Source organism: Protopterus annectens, chromosome 9.part0 (assembly GCF_019279795.1).
Source record: "Protopterus annectens isolate FY-2018-M chromosome 9.part0, PAN1.0, whole genome shotgun sequence".
Classification (NCBI taxonomy): Eukaryota; Metazoa; Chordata; order Ceratodontiformes; family Protopteridae; genus Protopterus; species Protopterus annectens.
Genome location: NC_056743.1, coordinates 1224566121 through 1224586959, shown reverse-complemented (window position 1 = coordinate 1224586959; position 20839 = coordinate 1224566121). Strand labels below are relative to the sequence as shown.

Here is a 20839-nt window from a genome sequence, read left to right as displayed (position 1 = left end):
ACAAACGGCGGGCCACATTGGACCCCTCGGCCCCTCCCACCAAGGTTCTCCCTTCCCCATCGAGGACTTCCAAGCCTTCCTCCCCACAGCTCCGTTCTCCATGCTTCTCTCCGGAGCCGGAGGAGGAGGCCCAACCATCTTCGAGATCGTTGCGTCGGCCCTCCCGACCGGCTTCGGCGGCCTCGTCCAGATCTACTAGAAACCTGTCGGAGGCAGATATGGACCGGATGATGTGTCACTTTTTACAGACTCAGCTGCAGATGGGAGTGTTGCTGCCTCCCCCCCTCCGGGGGGGGGGGGGGTTCAGCTCCACTGTTTGCCCCGATAGCTCCTTCTCCGATCCCCTATTGGGTTTCGGAGTCTTCGGATCCAAAAAGCCTCGGAGTCAGGGAGTTGGCGCTGATAGTTATTGCTACCTTGATGCCGGACATGCCCTTGAGCCTATCGGATCCCTTTTGGATCCGAGCTCTCGGAGCCGAGAGCCAGGTATCGGATCTGAGGGGGCGAGTGTGTTTTCGGCTCCGTTGCGGTCGGAGCACACTGTCCACTTGGATCTGAGTGCTTCGGCTCCGACTCCGATCCCTTCATCGGATCCGAGGGTGCCGGCCACCTGTCTTAGAGAGGCCGGTTCCCCTTCGGCTTTCGATGTTGTGGAGAGGGTTCTCTCTAGAGGATTGAGACCCCTCACTCTGTCCTCAGGATTTGCCCCTGCTCCCTCGCAGCTCGATTTGTCCTCCATCATCCAGTCCCCCATTGATGCCCCAGCCAGTTCCCCTGGAGGAACACGAATCCGTTGGCGAGCCCCCCTCGGACAGTCTGCCCAAGGAGATTCCTCACAAACACCTGTGCAAAAGGAGGCACTTGGACTCCCCTGAGTCCCTTACTGAGGATACCGATTTGGAGGAAGGGGAAGGTTCCCCCAAGTCACCCCCCCCGACGACGTCTCCTTCAGAGACATTAAGGAAATGCTCCGCCAAAGGGGGGGGTGGTCTGCCAAAAAGCCTTGCTCGTATGAGTCGATATTCCTGGAGGTGTTCGACACAGGCCCATCTACCTCTTGGGTGTCCCCCCCCAGCCAACCCTCTGGTCGACCTGATTACCACCAGGACGTGAAAGGAACCGGACACTGTATACCCTATCCCCAGGAGGCCCAACACAATTTGAGCCCCCCCTACAGACAAAGCTTTATGGAGCAAGGGTTCCCCTGTAGATGCCATGTTGGTGGCGGCGGCCACCAAAAAGGAACTAGCTCAAGAAAGTTCCTTAGTCCATCCCCCTAACAAGGAGTCCCGGGCAATGGACCGTATTGGAAAGCGGATGTTTGCTTCAGCTACCTTCTCTATTAGGGTGCTGAATTACTTGGCCCATGTTATCAGACTGCAGCAGGACCTGGTTAAAGAGTACGCTGAGTCTCCCCCAGAGCTACTAGCTTAGATGCTGCTATTAAGGGTCATGTAAACTTTTCAAGTTATGCTTTTGATTACAACAGAATTTTTGACAGTATAGACCAACAAATGATGAAATTTAGAGAAATTAAAGTAAAAAAACTAGCTAGAGACCGTAAAGCATATGGTGAGGGGAATGCTTACCCCCCACCCCTATGTTCACAAGTAGCAAAATCCAGCAATGCTGCTATGAATGTATTTTTGTGTAACACAACAAACAGAAATTAATTAACACATGGTCTATCTGTCTCAAATGATAGTAGTGCACTTCCATCAGGTGAGGGACCAATGTTACCCCCACAGACAATTGTGAATAATACATCAGCTAATGCCCAAAATTTTCAGCATCAAGCCAACCAGTACAATCTGAGATCAAAGAACAAGAAACCTCATTCCAACAACAACTACAAAGGGAAGAATTGGAAACACAGGAGATGATACCACCTCTTATTGCACCAGCTTCCCTGGCAACTAATGCTGCAGATTTTGGACTAAGGAACATCTTTATGAATAATGATAAAGATTTTAAAATTTACAATTTTTCTGATGTTACTATAGATCAACCACTGGTGGAACTATTAGCCAAGGGGTACACTTTCGTCCCCACAAGAAAAGCAGACTTAGTTAAAACTTTAATTGATTTAAAATTATTTGTGCGTAAACTCAATTTGTCTATGCTTTTTGTTGACAATATTATGGTTCAGTCTAGTGCATTACATCCTTCAAGTACTTTTTGTCCCCCTTTACACCCAACTTTACAATGTTTTGAACTCATTTGTGAGTTGGATTTATACAATGTTTTAGGGGTGGGTAGTAATCATAAGCAGAATAAAAGGAAGAATGTTTCATCTGTAAATGTTACTAGTGAACAACTGTATTTATTACAACTAATTCAAGAAGCCCCAGTCTGTATTATGGCCCCAGATAAGGGAGGGGGCTTGTTGTTATGAATGTGGAGGGCTATGTCAATAAAATGGACCAAATAGTCCGAAGTCCCACATATCAGTTGGTTTCACGTAATGAGTTAAATCAAGCATATAGTAAAATAAAGTCTCACTTATATGAAATGTTGTTAGAAACCAGGATTACTACTGACTTGTTTAGATATTTATCTATGCCTTCCCCAAGGATACCTGTTTTGTTTGGTATCCCTAAGTTACATAAAAATGTGAATAATCCACCTATGCAACCTTTGGTGGATGCTAGGGTAAGTATAACTTACCCTTGGGCAAAATGGGTAGACCAAAAGTTGAAGAAGTATGTAACTCAAGAGAAATATATATGTAAAGATTCTTGGTCGTTCTTGTCACAAATCAAGAATTTAGAATTCAATGCTGACTTCAATTTTCTAACAGTGGATGTGGTAGATTTATACTCTTCTATCCCCCATGTGGAAGGCATCAAACGAGTCAGTAGTTATCTGAGAACTAAAGCAGTAGCCTCTGATGAGGTGGCTTTAATAGAGGAAATGCTTGACATAATCTTGTATAATAATTTCATTTTATGTAATGATAAATTATATGTTCAAAAGACCGGTGTAGCTATGGGGTCACCCTGTGGGGCAAGTTATGCCAATTTGGTAATGGCCTCATGGGAACAAGAATTTATCTTTGGTAAACAAGAAGTGAAACAGTACATCCAGTTCTACACACGGTTTTTGGACGATATTTTTATTATTTTTGAAGGAAATAAGGAAGCAGCTAGTAAACTAGTAGATTATCTTAACAACACTACAGATTTCCTTTCCTTTACTTATGTATTTGAAATGACCAGGATTTCATACTTGGATGTGGACCTTAGTAAAGATATGGAAAGGAACGCATATGTAGCGAAAATTTATAGAAAGGCCACATACTCAAACTCTTTATTACATTTTAGCAGTCGCCATCCATGGCACCAAAAGAAATCAGTGATGAAGGGCCAACTTGTGAGAGCTGCCCGCATTGTCACGTTGGACCAGGATTTCATGGATGAATGTAATAATTTGAGGTCAATGTTTGTTAGGAGAGGTTACACAGTAGACTTTTTTGAGTGTCTACTGGAAGAAGTAAAATACAAGAGAGAACAGGGGTTGTATAAACCCATTTTGTCCATTGGTTTACAAAGTGTCATAATAAGTGACAGGGAATTACAACAAAAAGAAGTATGGAATTTAAGTTTAATAGCACCCTATAGTAGTAATGCAAGGGAAATAATGTCAATTTTGAACAAAAATTGGGAAATAATTAGGAGAGATCCTCACCTTTCTTACAAGGTCAAAAGCAAACCTCGGATTATTTACAAGAGGGGGACTAATTTAAAGGAATTATTACAACATAAAAAAACCACCCCACAGTGGAAGTGTGGCATGTACAAATGCGAAATGAGTAACTACTGTAAATACATGAGTACAGGACAAGACATTGAAATTAAAAATATTAGTTTTAAAATCAAATTGAAGTACACTTGTCAGTCCAAGTTTGTGGTTTATGTAGCTCAGTGTCAATGCTGTGCAGCGTTTTACATAGGTAAAACAGATAGAAGGTTAAAAGAATGAGTATACGAACATCTATATAAAATAAAGACCCTTAACAGAGAAAATGCACTGGCTAGACACATTATTTCCTATCCACAACATTCATTTTTGTTCAAAGCAATTGATTCAGTTGTTGATGATAGTCGGTGGGGGCCCGCTTACACTTTTACTTGAGCAACTTGAGTTAAGTTGGCAAATACACACTGGGGCAATGTTTTACCCGGGTTTGAATGAGACAATATCTTTAAATAGTATACTGAAGTTGAAAAATCTTAAACGTTAATGTGTGTATGCATTTTTATAAAATGCGTTCATATTTGTGATATCTGACTTCACTTGACACGGATATGTAAGTTTCTGACTTCTTAGCTAACTAAGTAATATCATATTTTGAGAGTCAACACAATAATTTGAGATATAGTATTGTTAGTATATGTATGTTTGTATATATATTTCTACCACCATTACAGGTAAAAATTCTGAAGGAAGGGAAGGGTTGAGATGTTCAAAAATATTGACAGTCATATTTGTTTTTAAAAAATGTTTTAAGTAGCAATAATGTGGATGTGCCTTTAAGACTTTAAGATTTTAATTAGAAGTGTCATGTGACAAAAAGGGTGTGTATATATTGCTTGTGTTGAAGTTTGTTCAGTTTCTGATGAAGTCTTGCCACATGTGCAAGACGAAAAGTGCTTCATTAAACTGAAAGAAAATTAAACTGAGAGAGAATTTGCTTTGGTGTTTCCAATGCTGTCTTTTTGTTTTTCGCTAGTTTGTCTTACTTTGGTTCCCCCCCCCAGAGTCCATGTCAGCCAAGGATAAACGGACTTTCTCGGCGCATATGGCCACTCTCAAATCAGTGTCAAATACATCTATGTGGCTACTCTCCCATGCCATGGAAGGAGCCGCTAGAGCTAGCAGGTCCAGTATCGCCTTAAGGCATCATGCCTGGCTTTGGCTTTATGATTTTTCGGAACCTTTCAAGGCGTCCTTCGCGAATGCACCCTTTGACGGGTCTACCCTGTTCGGGAAGACCATCCGCGAGATGCTGGTCCAGAGCAAGAAAGACGGAAAAATACTGTCAGCCATCGGAATCCGCTTCTCTATCCCTCAAAGGTCCTTCTCCAGGAATCAGCGAGGGCAGAAAAAGATGCGGAAATCTCAGCAGGCCAGGAGCGCTCAGGACTCCTTCTCCCCCAGAGGCAGAGGGGGACAAGGTGGACGCCGGCCCAGAGGCAGAGGGGGTCCGAAGAACTTCGGGTCATGGGAACCCTTTTCTGACCGACCCGTGCAGCAGCCCTGAGGGGTTGCCGACTGCTCCTCTCTGGAGGCAGTCGGGGGAGTCGATCACGACAGATCGCTGGGTGCTTCAAATAATATCCAGAGGCTATTCAGTCCCCTTCATAAACAAGCCCCCTTACTCAAGGCACCTCCCAGATGTTCCACCCACTCAAAGGGAGGCTGCAGCTTTGGAAATAGAAAAGCTGTTAGAAAAAAGAGTCATCCAGCATGTGCCCCCAGACCAGTCCGGATCAGGCATCTACTCCAGGTTCTTTCTGGTGCCAAAAAAGATGGGGGACTTATGGCCGATTCTCGACCTGTCAACAATTAACCTTTTCATTGTCATGGAGAAATTCCGGATGGTCATGCTCCAATCCATCCTGCCCCTCTTGCAGGAAGAGGACTGGATGTGCTCCATAGACCTCAAGGATGTGTACTACTGTATTCTCATGGACAGATGGTCCAGGAGGTTTCTCCACGTTCGGCTAGGGGCCAGTCATTACCAGTTCAGGGTCCTACCCTTTTGTCTCACTACAGCCCCCAGGGTGTTCGCCAAGGTCATGGCAGTTGTAGCCGCCCACCTGAGGCTCCAGGGCATACAGGTCTTCCCGTACCTAGACGACTGGCTCCTCACCGCCCCAACCAGGCATCTACTCTCTCTAGCCAGGGACTTCTTCCTCCATTTATCATCCCAGTTGGGGATCACTATAAATGTCAAGAAGTCGTTCCTCCAACCTGTTCAGGTTATAGACTTTACAGGGGCCAGGATAGATTCCCTTCAGGTCAAGGCTTTCCTAACGCCAGACAGACTTCACAGCATGACTCTACATGTACTAGCTCTTCTTCAGTCTCCTGCTCCCCCAGCAGAGTTAGTCCTAAGAGCTTTGGGGTCCATGGCGGCAGTGATCAATTTGATCCCTAACGCTCGCCTGCACGAGGGTTTTACAGTGGACTTTGCAAGTTCAGTGGTCCATTCTACATCATCCGCTAAACTTGCCGATTCTCCTCAGCGGGGTTTGCAGGAACTCCCTCATGTGGTGGCTGCAATCCTGAGCCCTTCGGGAAGGACAACCTTTTGTTATGCCCCTACCCCAGGCCACAAAGACCATGGACGCATCCTGCCTAGGGTGGGGCGGGCATTGTGCGGGCAGGACTGTCCAAGGCATGTGGACTCAGAAGGAGACCGTTCTGCATATAAATGTACTGGAGATGAGGGTGGTCCTTTTAGCGTTGCAGGCCCTTCATGCTTTCCTTCCTCCAGGGGCTATTATGATCCAGTCAGACAATATGTCAGTGGTCTGGTATATCAACAAACAGGGGGGAACCAGGTCTTACCATCTTTGCCGAGAGGCCATGAGAGTTTGGGAATGGGCGATCTCCACCAACCACTTCCTGTTAGTGATGCACATTCCGGGTTGGTCCAACATTCAGGCGGACAAATTGAGCAGAACTATTCTCTCCCCTTATGAGTGGTCTCTGAACTCTTCCGTAGCGGAACAGATCTTCCTCAAGTGGGGTCAGCCTTGCTGCGATCTCTTTGCATCGCCTTCCAACGCAAAGTGCAGCGAGTTTTTTGCTCTAATTCCTCCTTTAGGGGAAGCCCCCAGAGACGCTCTAGTCCATGCTTGGCCGCCCGGTCTTCTTTATGTGTATCCACTACTTCCACTGATGACAAAATTTTTGCAGAAAGCTCATTGGCTGGGGAGCAAAATTATCCTCATAGCCCCATTCTGGCCTCATCAAGTCTGGTTCCCCTGCCTACGGTCTCATCTCATAGCTCCTCTCTGGATCTTGGATCCCATTCCGGATCTGATCTCTCACCCCTCGGGAATGACCCCTCCAAATCTGGATGAGCTCAAGCTCTCATTTTGGCTGATCCAGTTCCCTTAATTGCCAGGACTCCCGGTATCTCTTCCCTAGTCAAGTCCAGTCTGGTGGCGGCACATAAACCCTCTACCAGGAAGATTTACAATAGTAAATGGAAACGTTTTTCCATTTGGGCTTCACATAAGAACTTGGATCCTTTTACTGCTCCTATTCCAGCGGTTCTAGAATTCTTGTCTCATATTTTTCAGCAGGGGGCCAGTTCATCTACTGTAAAGGTTCAGCTGGCTGCTATTTCCCATTTTCATATTGGGGACAACTTTGGTTCTCTTGCTGCTACCAGAATTTGTAAGGCCTTTCTAAAAGGTACTTTTCTTTTGAGACCTCCTATCAGAAATTCATCCCCACCATGGGACCTGACCTTAGTTCTATAGGCGTTAGTATCACTGCAGTTTGAACCTGCAGCTTTCATTGATCTGAAGTTCTTCTCATGGAAGACGGCCTTTTTGGTAGCCATTATCTCAGCCAGGAGAGTGTCGGAGCTTTAGGCTCTTTCTATCAAACCTCCATACCTTGTATTTCACAAGGACAGGGTATCTCTCAGGACTAATCCCTCTTTTCTTCCCAAAGTTGCTTCCAAGACGAATATTAATCAATCCATTAATTTGCCAGTTTTTTTCCCCAATTACCAGAACAAGGGGGAGTATAAACTTCATTTACTGGATGTTCACAGACAGTTACGTTTTGATTTACACAGGACGTCTGTCTTTCGTAAATCTGACCAACCTTTTGTTTCCTTTGCAAAACCCTTTCTAGGGAAACCGATTTCTAAAGTAACTCTCGCCAGATGGATTTCAAGTTGTATTCTCTTAGCATATAGAGAATCTGGCTTGCCAGAACCAATGGGAGTTCATGCTCATTCTACACGTTCTATGGCAACGTCTGCTGCATTCTGGTCTAGAGTTTCCCTGGATGACATTTGTTCAGCGGCTACCTGGGCGTCCTGTCACACCTTTATTTCTCATTATAAGTTAGATTTGGTGTCTAGAGGAAGGGCTGCTTTTGGCTCTGCAGTGCTCCGGAATATTCTTCCTTGAGGACCTCCCAAGATTTCAGGTAGCTGGGGACTCTGTCCCACAGGTTGCTGATCAAATGAAGTTAACTACTTCAGATAAAGAACTTATGTACTCACCATAACGTTCCATCTGAGTAGGTAACTTCATTTGTCAGCAACCGTCCCTTCCTCCTTCCCCCTAACCTGAATAGTTATTTAGCTGAAGTCAATGTGTGGATGCTCGAGTTTTGTTTGTCTCTGAGTCTGGTTTTCTCAGGTTGTTAGTTTGTTTTGTTGTTTGTGCAGGTGGCAAACGCGATCTGAGGATTGGAAGGAGATTGCAGGGTAGTATGGGTAAGGGGGTGGAGCTTGGAGTTCAGATCTTTAGCTTGGTATTCTGCCGGCTCAGATCCGTGTCAGATCCGTAACCCACAGGTTGCTGACAAATGAAGTTACCTACTCAGATGGAACGTTATGGTGAATACATAACTTTTGTTTTGGCAAAACATTGAGGATGACAGTAACTAAGTAATGCTAAACATTTGAGCATCAGGTTTCATGTTCTTCAGAAAATGCATGCTAATACAAAATTCTTTTTACATTTTTAACTGAGCATATATAGATAATTTAATTCTAGCAACTTTATAACTATAACAGCAATATGTAAAATGTGTCCCTGACTCTGGTTCTTTGGCTGTCATTATTTTTTGGCTTTGTGTTGTTTTTTGCTCTGAAAAGTTGAGCGGTACTTTTTACCAGAGTCAGATGAGCTGTATACAGAAAAGTTGGGTGTGGGGTGTCTGTAGATGAGAATTACTTACTTTCTTGCTGTTTAATTACTTCAGACAATTTGGTTCTGTAGGACTAGTATGCATTTATGTGAAATAAGTTGATATACATGGGCTACAGTGTGTTTGTATGAAACAAATCTAAAGTACATTACTTTGTCCGTTATTATTATTCTTACTACAATCAGATATCTGTGGTGTACGTGTATGCAGTCAACAACAGGGCTATGACTACTGAGTACAGGAATGTCTGTGGATGACAATAGTTTACCCTGCATTCATGATCAAATTAATCAGTCATTAGTTAGGTTTCACAGGGCTAGTGTGCATTTGTGTACTTTGTAGTGGCCATTGTTAGATTATGCTGACAGCAGTTCGAATTATCTTAAATCAGAAAAATAAGTCCAAAAGAATATATGCACTGACACATGGTTCACACCCAAAAAGAAGGTATGTATGGGGATGGTAGGGGGAACTGCCCTGTGCCTAAGGTACACTTAATCAACTACTGGAGATAACAGTAGTTATGGGGGGTGGGGGCTTACCAAGAAGACAAAGATGGAGGATTGCTGGTTGGAAGATATGTAGCTTAAAATAATTGGATGAGGTGCAGAGAGCTGGCTGTGGATGTTAAAGTGAGAATTTTGAGTCACCTTAAAACACAGGAGCAGCAGTGTACAGGGATAAATCCCTGACTACAGCCCAGGCAACCAGTGTTCAATTAGCTGTTCAGGCAACTGATGGAGCAGCAGGGAGGGATGGGCTTGCCTCTCCTGGGTGAGAGGGGGTTCATCAATGATGCTTCCTAAGGGGAGGCATGGTCCAAAGAGGGGGCTACCCTCAGATGTAGTCAATGAGTGCTGGGGGAGGTAATGGGTAGGGTATATAAAAATAATCTTCCCCCGACTAATGAAAGGATAGCTGAGCCCCCATGATGCCCTTGGGATCCATAATCAGCTTCAGCAATATCAGAGTAAGTCCAGGAGGCAGAATATTAGCTGGTAGACCCATGGTGGATGTGGGGCATTGGGGAGCTGAGCTGTTAAAATTGGGTCATGGGGACCAAAAATTAAAAAAAAAACACAGTTGTAGGCAGAAACTGAAGAAAACTAAATATTTGCACTGGCTGCCTGGCATAAGTGGATAAATGTCCAACTACAGCTCAGATGAGCCTGGTTCATGTAGCAGCTGAGCCTTTAGAGGAGCCATCTGTAGCAGGGTGGTAGTAAATTGCTAATACTGGCTTGCCTATTCTGTGATAAGGTAGGTGACTCAGTTTACTGTACAACTGACACATAGTAGAGAGCAGATGTTAAAGCATGGCAACACATGGACCACGACCTGCACTCCTGCCTGCCATGCAGTGTTTGACTGGATTTCAATGTATGCATGTAAGTGTACATTCCTCACTGGACTGATAGTGTATGCTACACTTTGGTAGTCTGCATGACAGATCATCAAGAAAGAGTTAAAGACTAAGCAGAAAGCCTCCAGTTCCTACAGGCTGACAGCTGTCTGCCTTTCCCATTGTGCTTAGATGTTGGGAAAAATAGAGAAATCAGGGCCAGTGAGGATTGATGGTTGCAGGACAGAGAAAAGACAGTCCTAGAAGAAAATACATACTTCTGAATCTGATTATGCTTTCTCTTCCATGAAATACTAATATCCCACACATCTCTGTAAGTGGTTAGAATCATAATTTCTTCTGGCCTGAAAGGACATGATGATAGTAGTAATTCTGTCACAATTTTGTTTTTTCAGCTAAGGCTTCTTCACACTATGTCTCACATTATAACATTATTGGCTCCATGAATAAAGTTTGGTACATTAGTAAATACAAGTAAGAAGTGTGGTCATTGTTTCAAATGGAGAGTGAAACAGTGACTATCAAAACTTGATTTGTTCTTGTTAAAGTGTTTTGACAACCCCCCAAACACACACACACACACACACACACACACACACACACACACACACTTTGAAATATACTAACTCCAAGGTCACTGTATCTTGGAGAAAGTAGTATTCTGTGATATACAACAGTCTAGCTCTTTAAACAAAAAAGAAACAAACTGCACATTTGCCATTAAATGAAAAATATGTACTTGTTTGCTCTGTGTTTTGCAATTTTGTACTGTATTTTCACTGTATTTCTGCATGTTTAACTGTTTTTGCTGCTTTATTGCACTTTGTTCTAGATGTAGCATAGTCTAGATTCAGGTTTGCTGGATCTAGGTCTGTTTGTTTTATCTGAGCACTAAAAGCTAGCTGTCTTTTGTTAGAGAGGGCCCCCTTGTATCCTTGTGGCAGGAGAATGCAGTCAAGGACCCATCTGATTCAAGGTTGTTGGACCAGAGCTCATTTTTGAGTTTTCCATTTGGTTAATTGGTTTAAAAAATGTTTCTCATAGCTGCTATATAAGCCCTGCATTTGTGAGGGTTTGTGTTTGTTTTAAATGAGCTGCACAAGATTTGGTGACGAGCCACTGTTCCACTGTGACCTCCAGATCAATCTGAGACATCTGCTTCTTTAAACAAAAAAAAAGTACCCATTTTCTCTGTTTGCACTTTTTACTGTACTTAAACTGTATTTCTGTATATTTCTGCATGTTTAACTGTATTTGCTGCTTTATTTTACTTTGTTCTAGCTATAGCATAGTCTCTTTGTTTTATCTGAGCAGTAAAATCCAGCTGTCTTTTGCTGAAGAGGGCCCCATTGCACCCCTGTGGCAGAGGAGTGCACTCACTGACCCATCTGATTCAAGATTGTTGGACCAGGGCTCATTGTTGAAATTACCAATTGGTTAATTAGTTTAAAAAAGGTTTCTCTTAGCTGCTATATAAGCCCCATGTTTGCGTGGGTTTGTGCAGCCCACACCATCGCTCAGTAACTGGCAATTGTGGATACCCTCGGAGGTTATAGACCTAAATTTTTTGGCTAGTTAATTTTCCCCTTGTTAACTTCTTATGCTCTGTTGAAGGCATCTCACAGTTGTTACTTATTGCCAGGAGAAACCTTCAGAGAAGCCTCTGTGGTAGCACACAAGTCCCGCCCATTAAGCCCGTCGAAGTTTGGACATTTTTCACCTGTCCACCAAGCTCTGCTGTCATTTCTGTCCTCACAATGTTACTGACCATACTATTGTACCCTGCACTATGGATAGTCAATTTCCCTTCATTTCTCCAGCCAGCTTGATCAACTTGGGTATCCTGAGACAATGTAGCAATTGTCTCATGTGCACAGGCAACCAGCTTCTCCTAATTCACACAAATTCAGGTATGTGAGAGCTGCCTCTGTATTAAGAACCTAGAATCCAGGCTCTCTCACTCATCAGTCAGTATACCAGACACAGGGCAGGTTGTCAGCCTACACACCTCATCTTCTCCAACAATCACACCACCAATACCTAAACCTGCATATGTGGAGGTCCTCACCAGTAGCATATCTAAAGATTAGAGACCTCCAAAACACAAACACTCTTCACATAATACATCCTTAGTAGACCACAGTACACACAACAACCCATGTGCCTGTGTCTCACTGAACAAGCCCATAAGGCATAACACTAAATCTAACATCCTAGTCATAGGTGACTCCATTGTGAGATACACAGAAGTACCACTCACCAGGTTGGATAAGAAAAAGGTCACTGTTAGCTGCCTGCCAGGTGCTAGGATCTGCTAAATCACGGATGCACTAAAGTCTCTCAACAACAAGTACTGTTATGACTCTGTCCATGTTGGTGTGAACGATACTGATATGTACCTTACTGGACTATATGAAGAGAGACATGACTGAGCTCTCTGAATGTGCCCCAGGCAGGTATGTCCCTAGCCTTAAGCAGCATACTACCTTAGCCTAGGATGATGCTACAATACAGAGAGAAAATGACTGACTTCAACAATTGTCTTAGTTTCTGGTGTCATTCTAAGGGGATCCTGTACATGGCAGAGTGGGATGATATGGTCAATAGACCTCGATGCTTTCCCAGAGATGGTCTTCATCTGTCATCCCTGGGATTTCGGTTGCTAACTAAGGCTCTTGCTCCCCAATAGTACCGTTTTTAGGCAAGGTCACAAGAAGAAAACTCATGGTGAAAATATCCTCAAACACAACCTCAGGGGTATACTGCTAAATGCTAGTAGTCTAAATCTGAAACTGCACTCTCTGGAAGCAGTCCTCACCTTAGAAGATGCTGACATCTGTGCAGTCACAGCGACTTGATTTAAAGCCAGTGAAACCACCCTGGCCATACTGGGTTACAATGCCTTCCACACGTTTAGTCCACTAAATGAGAGTGGGAGAACTAAAGGATGTAGAGTATCAATATTCATCAAAGACAAAAACACTGCCAGATTGCTCAAACAGAACAATTCCCTTCAACTGCTCCAGGTAAAATTGACCATAGGCAAGACCCATGTCCAAGTTATTGCCAGCTATAGCACCCCCCTCCATGAACCAGGATACCCACACTGCCTACCTGGATCTACTTTAGTCACTCAAGATACAACCAAACACCATGATTATTGGAGACTTTACCCATCCATAGATTGAGCAAACTATACCTACACTAACATACTTGCCCAAAGGTTCTTGAACATCATTAATTTCCAATGCACTGAAACATTCTGGATCTGGTACTCACTAACATTGACGACTGTTGTGAGATCTGGTCATAAGTCAGTCTCATTAGAAGTAACAATTACATCTGACCCACCCTCAGCAGAAACTAGACTAAAAAACTTCCCCAAAGCCAATTACAACCTATTATGAGATGGTGTTAATAGCATCACAGCTCCTGCTCCCACTGATGGCAAGGACACCTAGTCTGAGATATACAGTAATGCCTTGTATAAACATCTGTACAATTCCATTGACTCAGCCATACTGGACAGGATCAAATATCTTCAAAAAAGAACAAACATGCCTGGTGGACATCTGCCATAAAAAGTTTATACAATAGGAGAAAGAAATTGCTGTCTAAGAACAGGAAAGAATGGTCTCATAATTGGAAGCATTCCCTGCTATGCTTAAATAAGCAAATAAAGCACCTTCTAAAGCAATTTAAAGCCAACTACGAATCCAAATTAGCCTCCCTGGCAAAGGGTTACTATAAGGCATTCTTTAGCAACATCTGTTACCTTAAAGAAGAAACCCAGTTTGCGCAGAACTTGTTGTTAATGGCACCACATATACTGAACCCATGGAAATTGCCAAGCTGCCAGTGGATAGGTTCAGTGAGAACTTCTCTCCCTTGTCCCCACCACATATATCTCAAAGCATCCCTACCACTCGTGCTGCACCTATTTGGATTAAAACAGGAAATAGCTGCACCGCTGTGCACTCTTTTCATCCACAGCCTAAACACTGGTTATGTCCCTGCAGAATGGAAAACAGCTATCATCATCCCTTTACATAAAGGGGGTGCATTGACTGACTGTGGCAACTGTAGACCAATAAGCCTTACCAGCCATATCTGCAAGGCCATGGAAAGGATCATCATGGACCTTATCAACAAAGTTATAGGAGACCTCCAAATACTTAACTCAACCCAGTTTGGCTTAGTTAAAGGGAGATCATGCCTAGTGAACTTGGTGGACTTCTTCAAGATGGTTACCAAAGCCCTTGATGAAGGTAAATCCATGCATACAGCCTACTTAGACTTAAAACATAAGGCCTTTGACATTATTCCCCACTCTGGCATCATTGATAAACTCACTCAGCTGGGGATTAACCCATATATTGTCAGGTGGGTTGCAGACTGGCTCACCAATAGAACACACACACAATCAAAATAGGGGACTCAACCTCCACCAGTAGACCCATTACCAGTGGTGTTCCACAGAGTTTGGTGTTGGGGCCCCTATTATTTGAAAACTACTTCACATATGTACAGGCAAAAACAAAAGGTCTATGGCTGACAAGGTTTGCAGATGGCTGCAAACTAGGGGTGGTCATAAACTCCCCAAGCAATGTCGACATCCTACAAGAAGGGCTTACACAGATAAATGATTGGTGCCAAAGTCATGGCCTTAAACTAAATGCAAAAGAATGCATCATCATCCCCTTTGGCAAGGGCAACGTCCCTACAGATTACCACATTAATAACAACACCTTAAGCACTCAATCTGTGCTGAGATATTTGGGCACATGGGTTGATAGCAACCTCTCCTTTTACCACCATGTCTCTACAGTGGTAAGAAAGGCTTTCAACATTGCCCAACTCATAAGTAAGGGCATTGCTTCCAGAAAAAAAGAGGTCATAACCCCCTGTATTCTTCCCTCATCAGACCAGTAACAGAGTACAATAATGCCTTTGGTATGTGCTTTACCAGGCACCTACAGGAATTGGAGAGGCCTCAAAGGTTTCTTATAAAGAAAATGTAAGGCCTTTAGCAGATGTCATATGTTGATAGACTGAAATCACTGTCTCTATACTCTTTGTTATACAGACTGCTCAAAGGAGATTTGTGCCTTGCGTTTAAAGCAATCTCAAATCCTGCTTTAATGGCAGTGTTGCACATATAAGTCAAATGGTACTTGATGCACTTGTTGTAGGGACCTTACCCTAGTGTGTGACATCAACAGGTCTTTCTGGAGAGACAGATTCATTTCCCAAAGGTTACCTCTCCTCTGGAACAAACTTGCAATTCAGGTGAAGCAGAGCCCTTCGTTGACCCTATTTAAGCGTAATTTGGATGATTAGATGGGAAACCATAAATTCACCCCAGGGGTCTCACCTGTGTCCCTCCTGGATAGGGGCAGTATGTGTTGATTTAGTTCTGCTTGAAACGTTAACACTCTAGGGAAAAGTGTTGGAACTTGACTAGGCTTGTAAGGGCCCTAGGGCCATTAGCCTAGTAAACTCCTATGATCCTATGTCATTAATCCAGGCAGTTGCTGATATTTTCTTATTTCTTTCTGTTGAACTGCTTGTCAGCATGGAGTTAGAACTGAATTACAGCAATTCCAATCTTTCCTGATTACATCTTGAAACTGTTGTCAGTGAAATTTCTAAATTACACGGTTCCACTTTTGTTAGTGTAAGTTACTAGACAGATTTTTTTTCAGGTAACAGAAATTAAGATTCTTGTCTGTGTTATGGAAAAATACACACCTATGACAAATTAGTGATGAGAGGGGGTAATGCCAGATACAAAAAAAAAAGCAAATTGTATACTATGTATGAAAACAACAGTTCTTAAAAACTACAAAAAAAATATATTAATTGATTTCTAACTCAGAAAATGTGGCATAAAAGTATATATAAGCAATGGTCTCAAGAGTTACTTGGGTAAATCCTTTATTTAAAGCAGCCAATATTTGTGTTACCAATAGATCATCCACTAGTATCAAAACTACTTAAAGATCTGTTCACAGAGAGCAAAATGACCAAGGGATCATTTATGTCCCTTGCCAAATAGGTGCTTTGCTGCACTAAATGCACTTTATTAATATAGTCAGCCCCAACTTTACACAACAACAAAATGTCAGCAATCTTTGCAGGCTACAGGTAGGAACATACTGCTGTCTACTAAATGAACTGTTGTTCAGAAGGTAGCTGCTTTAATCCTTCCCACTTACAGTAATGGAGGCCATTTCTTCTGTTTGGAAGCTCAAGATATGATCAGAAATGCATTTTATTCATTTTCTGCCAGTGATCATCTTTTAACTAAAGATGACAACAACAAAACAGATGAATATTAGAACAGCAGAAATGTTTTCTTTCGGGTGTCATTGTACTCTTCTGATTAAAAGTCAAGCAGCGCAGTAAGATTTTTTTTTTTATATAATTTATAATGCACTGCAGAAAACAGTCCTGGTACAACAGAAATTATCTTCTGCCAGTAACAGCACCCTGCAATCAGTACAAGAGTATAAATACCTTGGGCTTACACTAGATCCTACTCCACCAAGGACTTGAATATGGCCTTCCTATATAAACCCCACACTCTGCCCAGAACACTCATCTCATTCAAACTACTGTCAATGGTATTTGCAGACTTATTAATCTAGCCCCACATGGCAAGCATTACTGCATCTTACTAAAGAAAGCTAGCTACCTCCCTGTCCCATTTAGACCCACATGCCTCCTGTCATGTCTGACCTTTAAAATCCTACATGAACTCTACTGCCATTCCCAGGGAGCTAAACCACAAGTCAAGCATTAAAGCTCTCTAAGAAGTCAAGGAAACAGTGTTATAACTCTTATTAGGCCCCCATTTAATCTTGCAGTCAGTGAAAGGAGCTTTAGCAAAACTGTTCCTGCCAATTAGAACAAGCTCCCTCAGGAAATTAAACAATTTACAGATTATAAATCATTCTGAACAAAAGCATCCAGTGTCCAGGTCATTCCTCCTCCCCCACAGCCCAACAGCTACTGTACTGTGCAGACATGACAATGCAGCACAGTACCATATAAAATATCTGTATATAAAAGTTTGCACATACTTTTGTACATAGATATCCCCTGCTGGACTCTGCTGTTGCTCATAAAGATGTCATAGTCGTTAGGCATTACAGGGAGCTAGGCTCATTACTATAAAATAGTAATAAGGACATTTGGCACTGTACAAGCTCCCATTGGTGGATGCTTGCTAGCAACATTGTGTGAGGATATTGCACATTTGCTTGAGGTAGCAAGTCTGCGTGCACCTTAGGAAAATTCAGTGCTGGTAGTGATTTTCATATTGTGCAATGGAGATGTTCAGTTTTTTTTTTTTTGTTAACAAAACTAATATGTTGCTGAGCTCTATATGCTATGCAGCATATTAGCAGAGAAGATCTACCACTGTACTGTGCACCAAGCACAACATTGTTATACGTGGATGCTATCCCATAGGTTACCGTGTTAGGATCAAACAGTACTCCAGTGATACTACACTGGTGAGTCATGCGCCAGGGAGGAGGGGGCCACTTGAATATGTGCTCAGTACATGGAGTCCAGTGCCTGTAGAAGCTTTTGCCCCATTGTGTATTATACCTTATAAATCAGTAGAGATTTGTTATACAGACATACTGCTTATTGCATACCAGCCCTGATCCACTGTCCATTAGCAGTTATGAGTAGTGCCCAGAGTTGGCATTAGTGAATAGCATGAGCATCTGCAAACTGGCCAGTGTAATACATGGATTTGCCAAAATTCAGTGTAGTCAGAGTAACAAAAATTAGTTTCTCTTTCAACTAAGGCAGTCATTAAAGAGTTTAATAGTAAAGTTGATGAAACACACAATTGTGCTGAAGTCCCTACTATTGAGTAAAGTCATTTAATTCAGAAAGTGAATTAATTTCTTTTTCTGGTGCTGTAGCACTTTGGAGTTGTATACAAGTATGAAGGTGCAAACGGCATAGCACCCTACACAAAATGAATGCTTTTTTATTGGTGTGTATTCAGCCAGTGGGGTGTGTTTAATAAATCTGTCTTCAATCTTTAGTACTAGTTACCCATGAGCACACACACACACACACACACACACACACACACACACACACACACACACGCACACACACACACACACACCCACACACTCATGTATCCTGCTGTCTCATTCACCTGAGACTGATTTGGTCTGTAACAGAGTTATATACCATTCAGGCACGTGCCAAATATTTCTGGACTGTTCCTCATAAAATGTGTGGTTTTCTGGATTTTTGTGGCAAATCAGTGAGAGTTGAATTCACTAAATAGTGACAGGCACTTAAGTTTCAGACTTCATTTTCTTCAGAAAATGCATGTTAGCACACTTTTTATTCTGGCAACTTTCTAAGTTTATGAGAACAGTATTTAACATTTGTCCATATTTTGGGGGCTTTGTCCACCCATTATTTTTGGCTTTGACCAGATTTTTGTGCTAAGAAGTTGAGAGGTATGTATCAGGCAAAATGTAGTAAACACAGTGTTCTGTTCTCCTAATGGCTATTTAGACAAAAACTAAGGTACCAGACAAGCATAGTTAACAATAACCAAATTATTTTAACCGATTATATAAGACTGCATTTAAGCAGGCGTGTTAGGTATTATTAATAAGAACTGTTGATTTGAGAATATTGCGTGCTGTGGAAGTCACCCAAGGCATGAGTGCAGCAGAGAGTGTAGGCTTATTAATCATTTCTGCCACAAAAGCACTGTCCTGTATCTGTGAGGCACTGCATTTTGGAACACCAGGATAGCTGAGTGAGTTCATGTACACAGGGGCTCACTCACCAGAAGTCCCACCCCAGGAAGCAGCTTAAGAACTTCAGATGCCTTTCTAAATTATCTCACGGTACAGGTACATTTCAGGGATAAAACTGTGGAAGCAAATTAGTCAAGACAGATAAAAACTAAAATTACAAAATTAGGTGGTCTTCTATATATAATGTTCTTAATTGCATCATTGCATCTTGAGACTGCAAGTGCTGTTTGACAAAAAACATGATGACAGAAGCCAGGTTCTCATGCTTAATATAAGCCAACACATAACACATACCAATGTTAATAAATGTGCCCTCTTGTACTTTCTCCAGTATGTGTGAATAATATGCCCTAAAGAGGTTAAATGTTTAGTACGAAACAAAATTGTTGTTACTGTAAAAATACACTGAAGAGAGTCATTATTTTTCATTCTCTTAATTTGTTCAATAATTCTCTTTTCTGTTTTCACAGCCTTTGGTATGAATACCCCTTGTGAGAAGTCAAACACTGAAATGAAGCAGAAAGAAGAAATAAGCATCTCATTTTAGAATGTACTTGCACTAGAGAATGAACCAAAGAATGAAACTAAGAAGTTATTTGTTTTGTTTTAGGGGATGTATGGTAAATATTATCTTTCAGAGTTTGTGAAACACCTTTAAATGCTGTTTGAGAAATGTTTACCTAGGACTAACTTAGAAATGTACGTTTTGAAGCCAGCTCTGTACCAGTGACTTTACAGTACTGGTAGAAAAGTACTCCTCATATCACCTCAAAATATAGCTTCTTCTGTGTACTGTGATACTGGCAGCTTAATTCATACAGTAATAGCAGGGTGGAGCAATCTTAAATACTCCGGTTTGCTGTACTAGAAGTTAAGTAAAGTGCATAAACTTCACATTTTAATTTTTTCTCTTGCTTTGTGTGTCTTCAAGTTTCTCAGTGGCTTGTTACTTAATGAACACCCAGGGTTACTCATGGTAACTTAATAAAGTCCTGGTAGTGTCAGGTTTTCTGCTACATTTTTATGTCATATGGGGTACTAGTCTAAAGTCAGAAGACCAGCGCAGTTTATTTCATAAAGTGCAGTGACATGCTTGTATGATGTTTGTGTTATCCCCTGAAATGTGCTCTTGCTGTGTATGCACTGGGGGAGGGGAGGGGGTCGTTTTACTAAAGGAAAAAGCTGTAACTGGTATTAGTTTAATAATCTGTTAGCCAGAGTGTGAACAAAAATATATCACACGTGAAAATATATAGCATACCAGTACATGTTAGTTGTACAACTAAGGAAAAAGTAACAGTAGATTAAATGTTGCTGAATCTACCATACCGTGTATAAATAACCATACCGTGTATGATAACAGCTTCATACCAGTCTGTTATTCTAAACATGTAGTTCATAGGTCTTACTCTTGCTAGCATTTCTTATTCTCTCCCTGTCTTTATGTGTGTGTCTAGTAAAAGAGTTGCAGATATCAAAAAATGCACTTGCATGCATTTTATTTTGTCTCCTTTTTGAAAATATTTTGCAAAATGTTGTGTTGACATTCATTTGGATTTTCTTTATAACTTTGTTTCCATTTTACAATATTGAAAGTAAGCAGAAGTAAGAAATGTTAACTGTACTCGCCATTTTCATTAATATTTTTGTATGTCTTTGGTATTGGACAGCATCAGGTAGAACTCATGTTTTGCTTCTCTACAGTGTTTATCACATAAAATTAACAATATTCGCTTATGATCAGGCAAATAAAAAC

At 42.0% G+C, this 20839-nt stretch overlaps 1 protein-coding gene across 4 annotated transcripts in view; it reads left to right on the top strand.

Annotated features, from left to right (window-relative positions):
* POLD4 (DNA polymerase delta 4, accessory subunit) overlaps nucleotides 1-19990 on the top strand; it is a 469815-nt gene extending 449825 nt beyond the window's left edge. For all 4 annotated transcript variants that reach the window (XM_044084160.1, XM_044084161.1, XM_044084159.1 and 1 more), the window contains one exon: nucleotides 19554-19990. In XM_044084160.1, the coding sequence (XP_043940095.1) occupies nucleotides 19554-19578 (25 nt within the window). In that variant the 3' untranslated portion in view covers nucleotides 19579-19990. The remainder of the gene's footprint in view (nucleotides 1-19553) is intronic.
* Nucleotides 19991-20839: the final 849 nt, after the last annotated feature.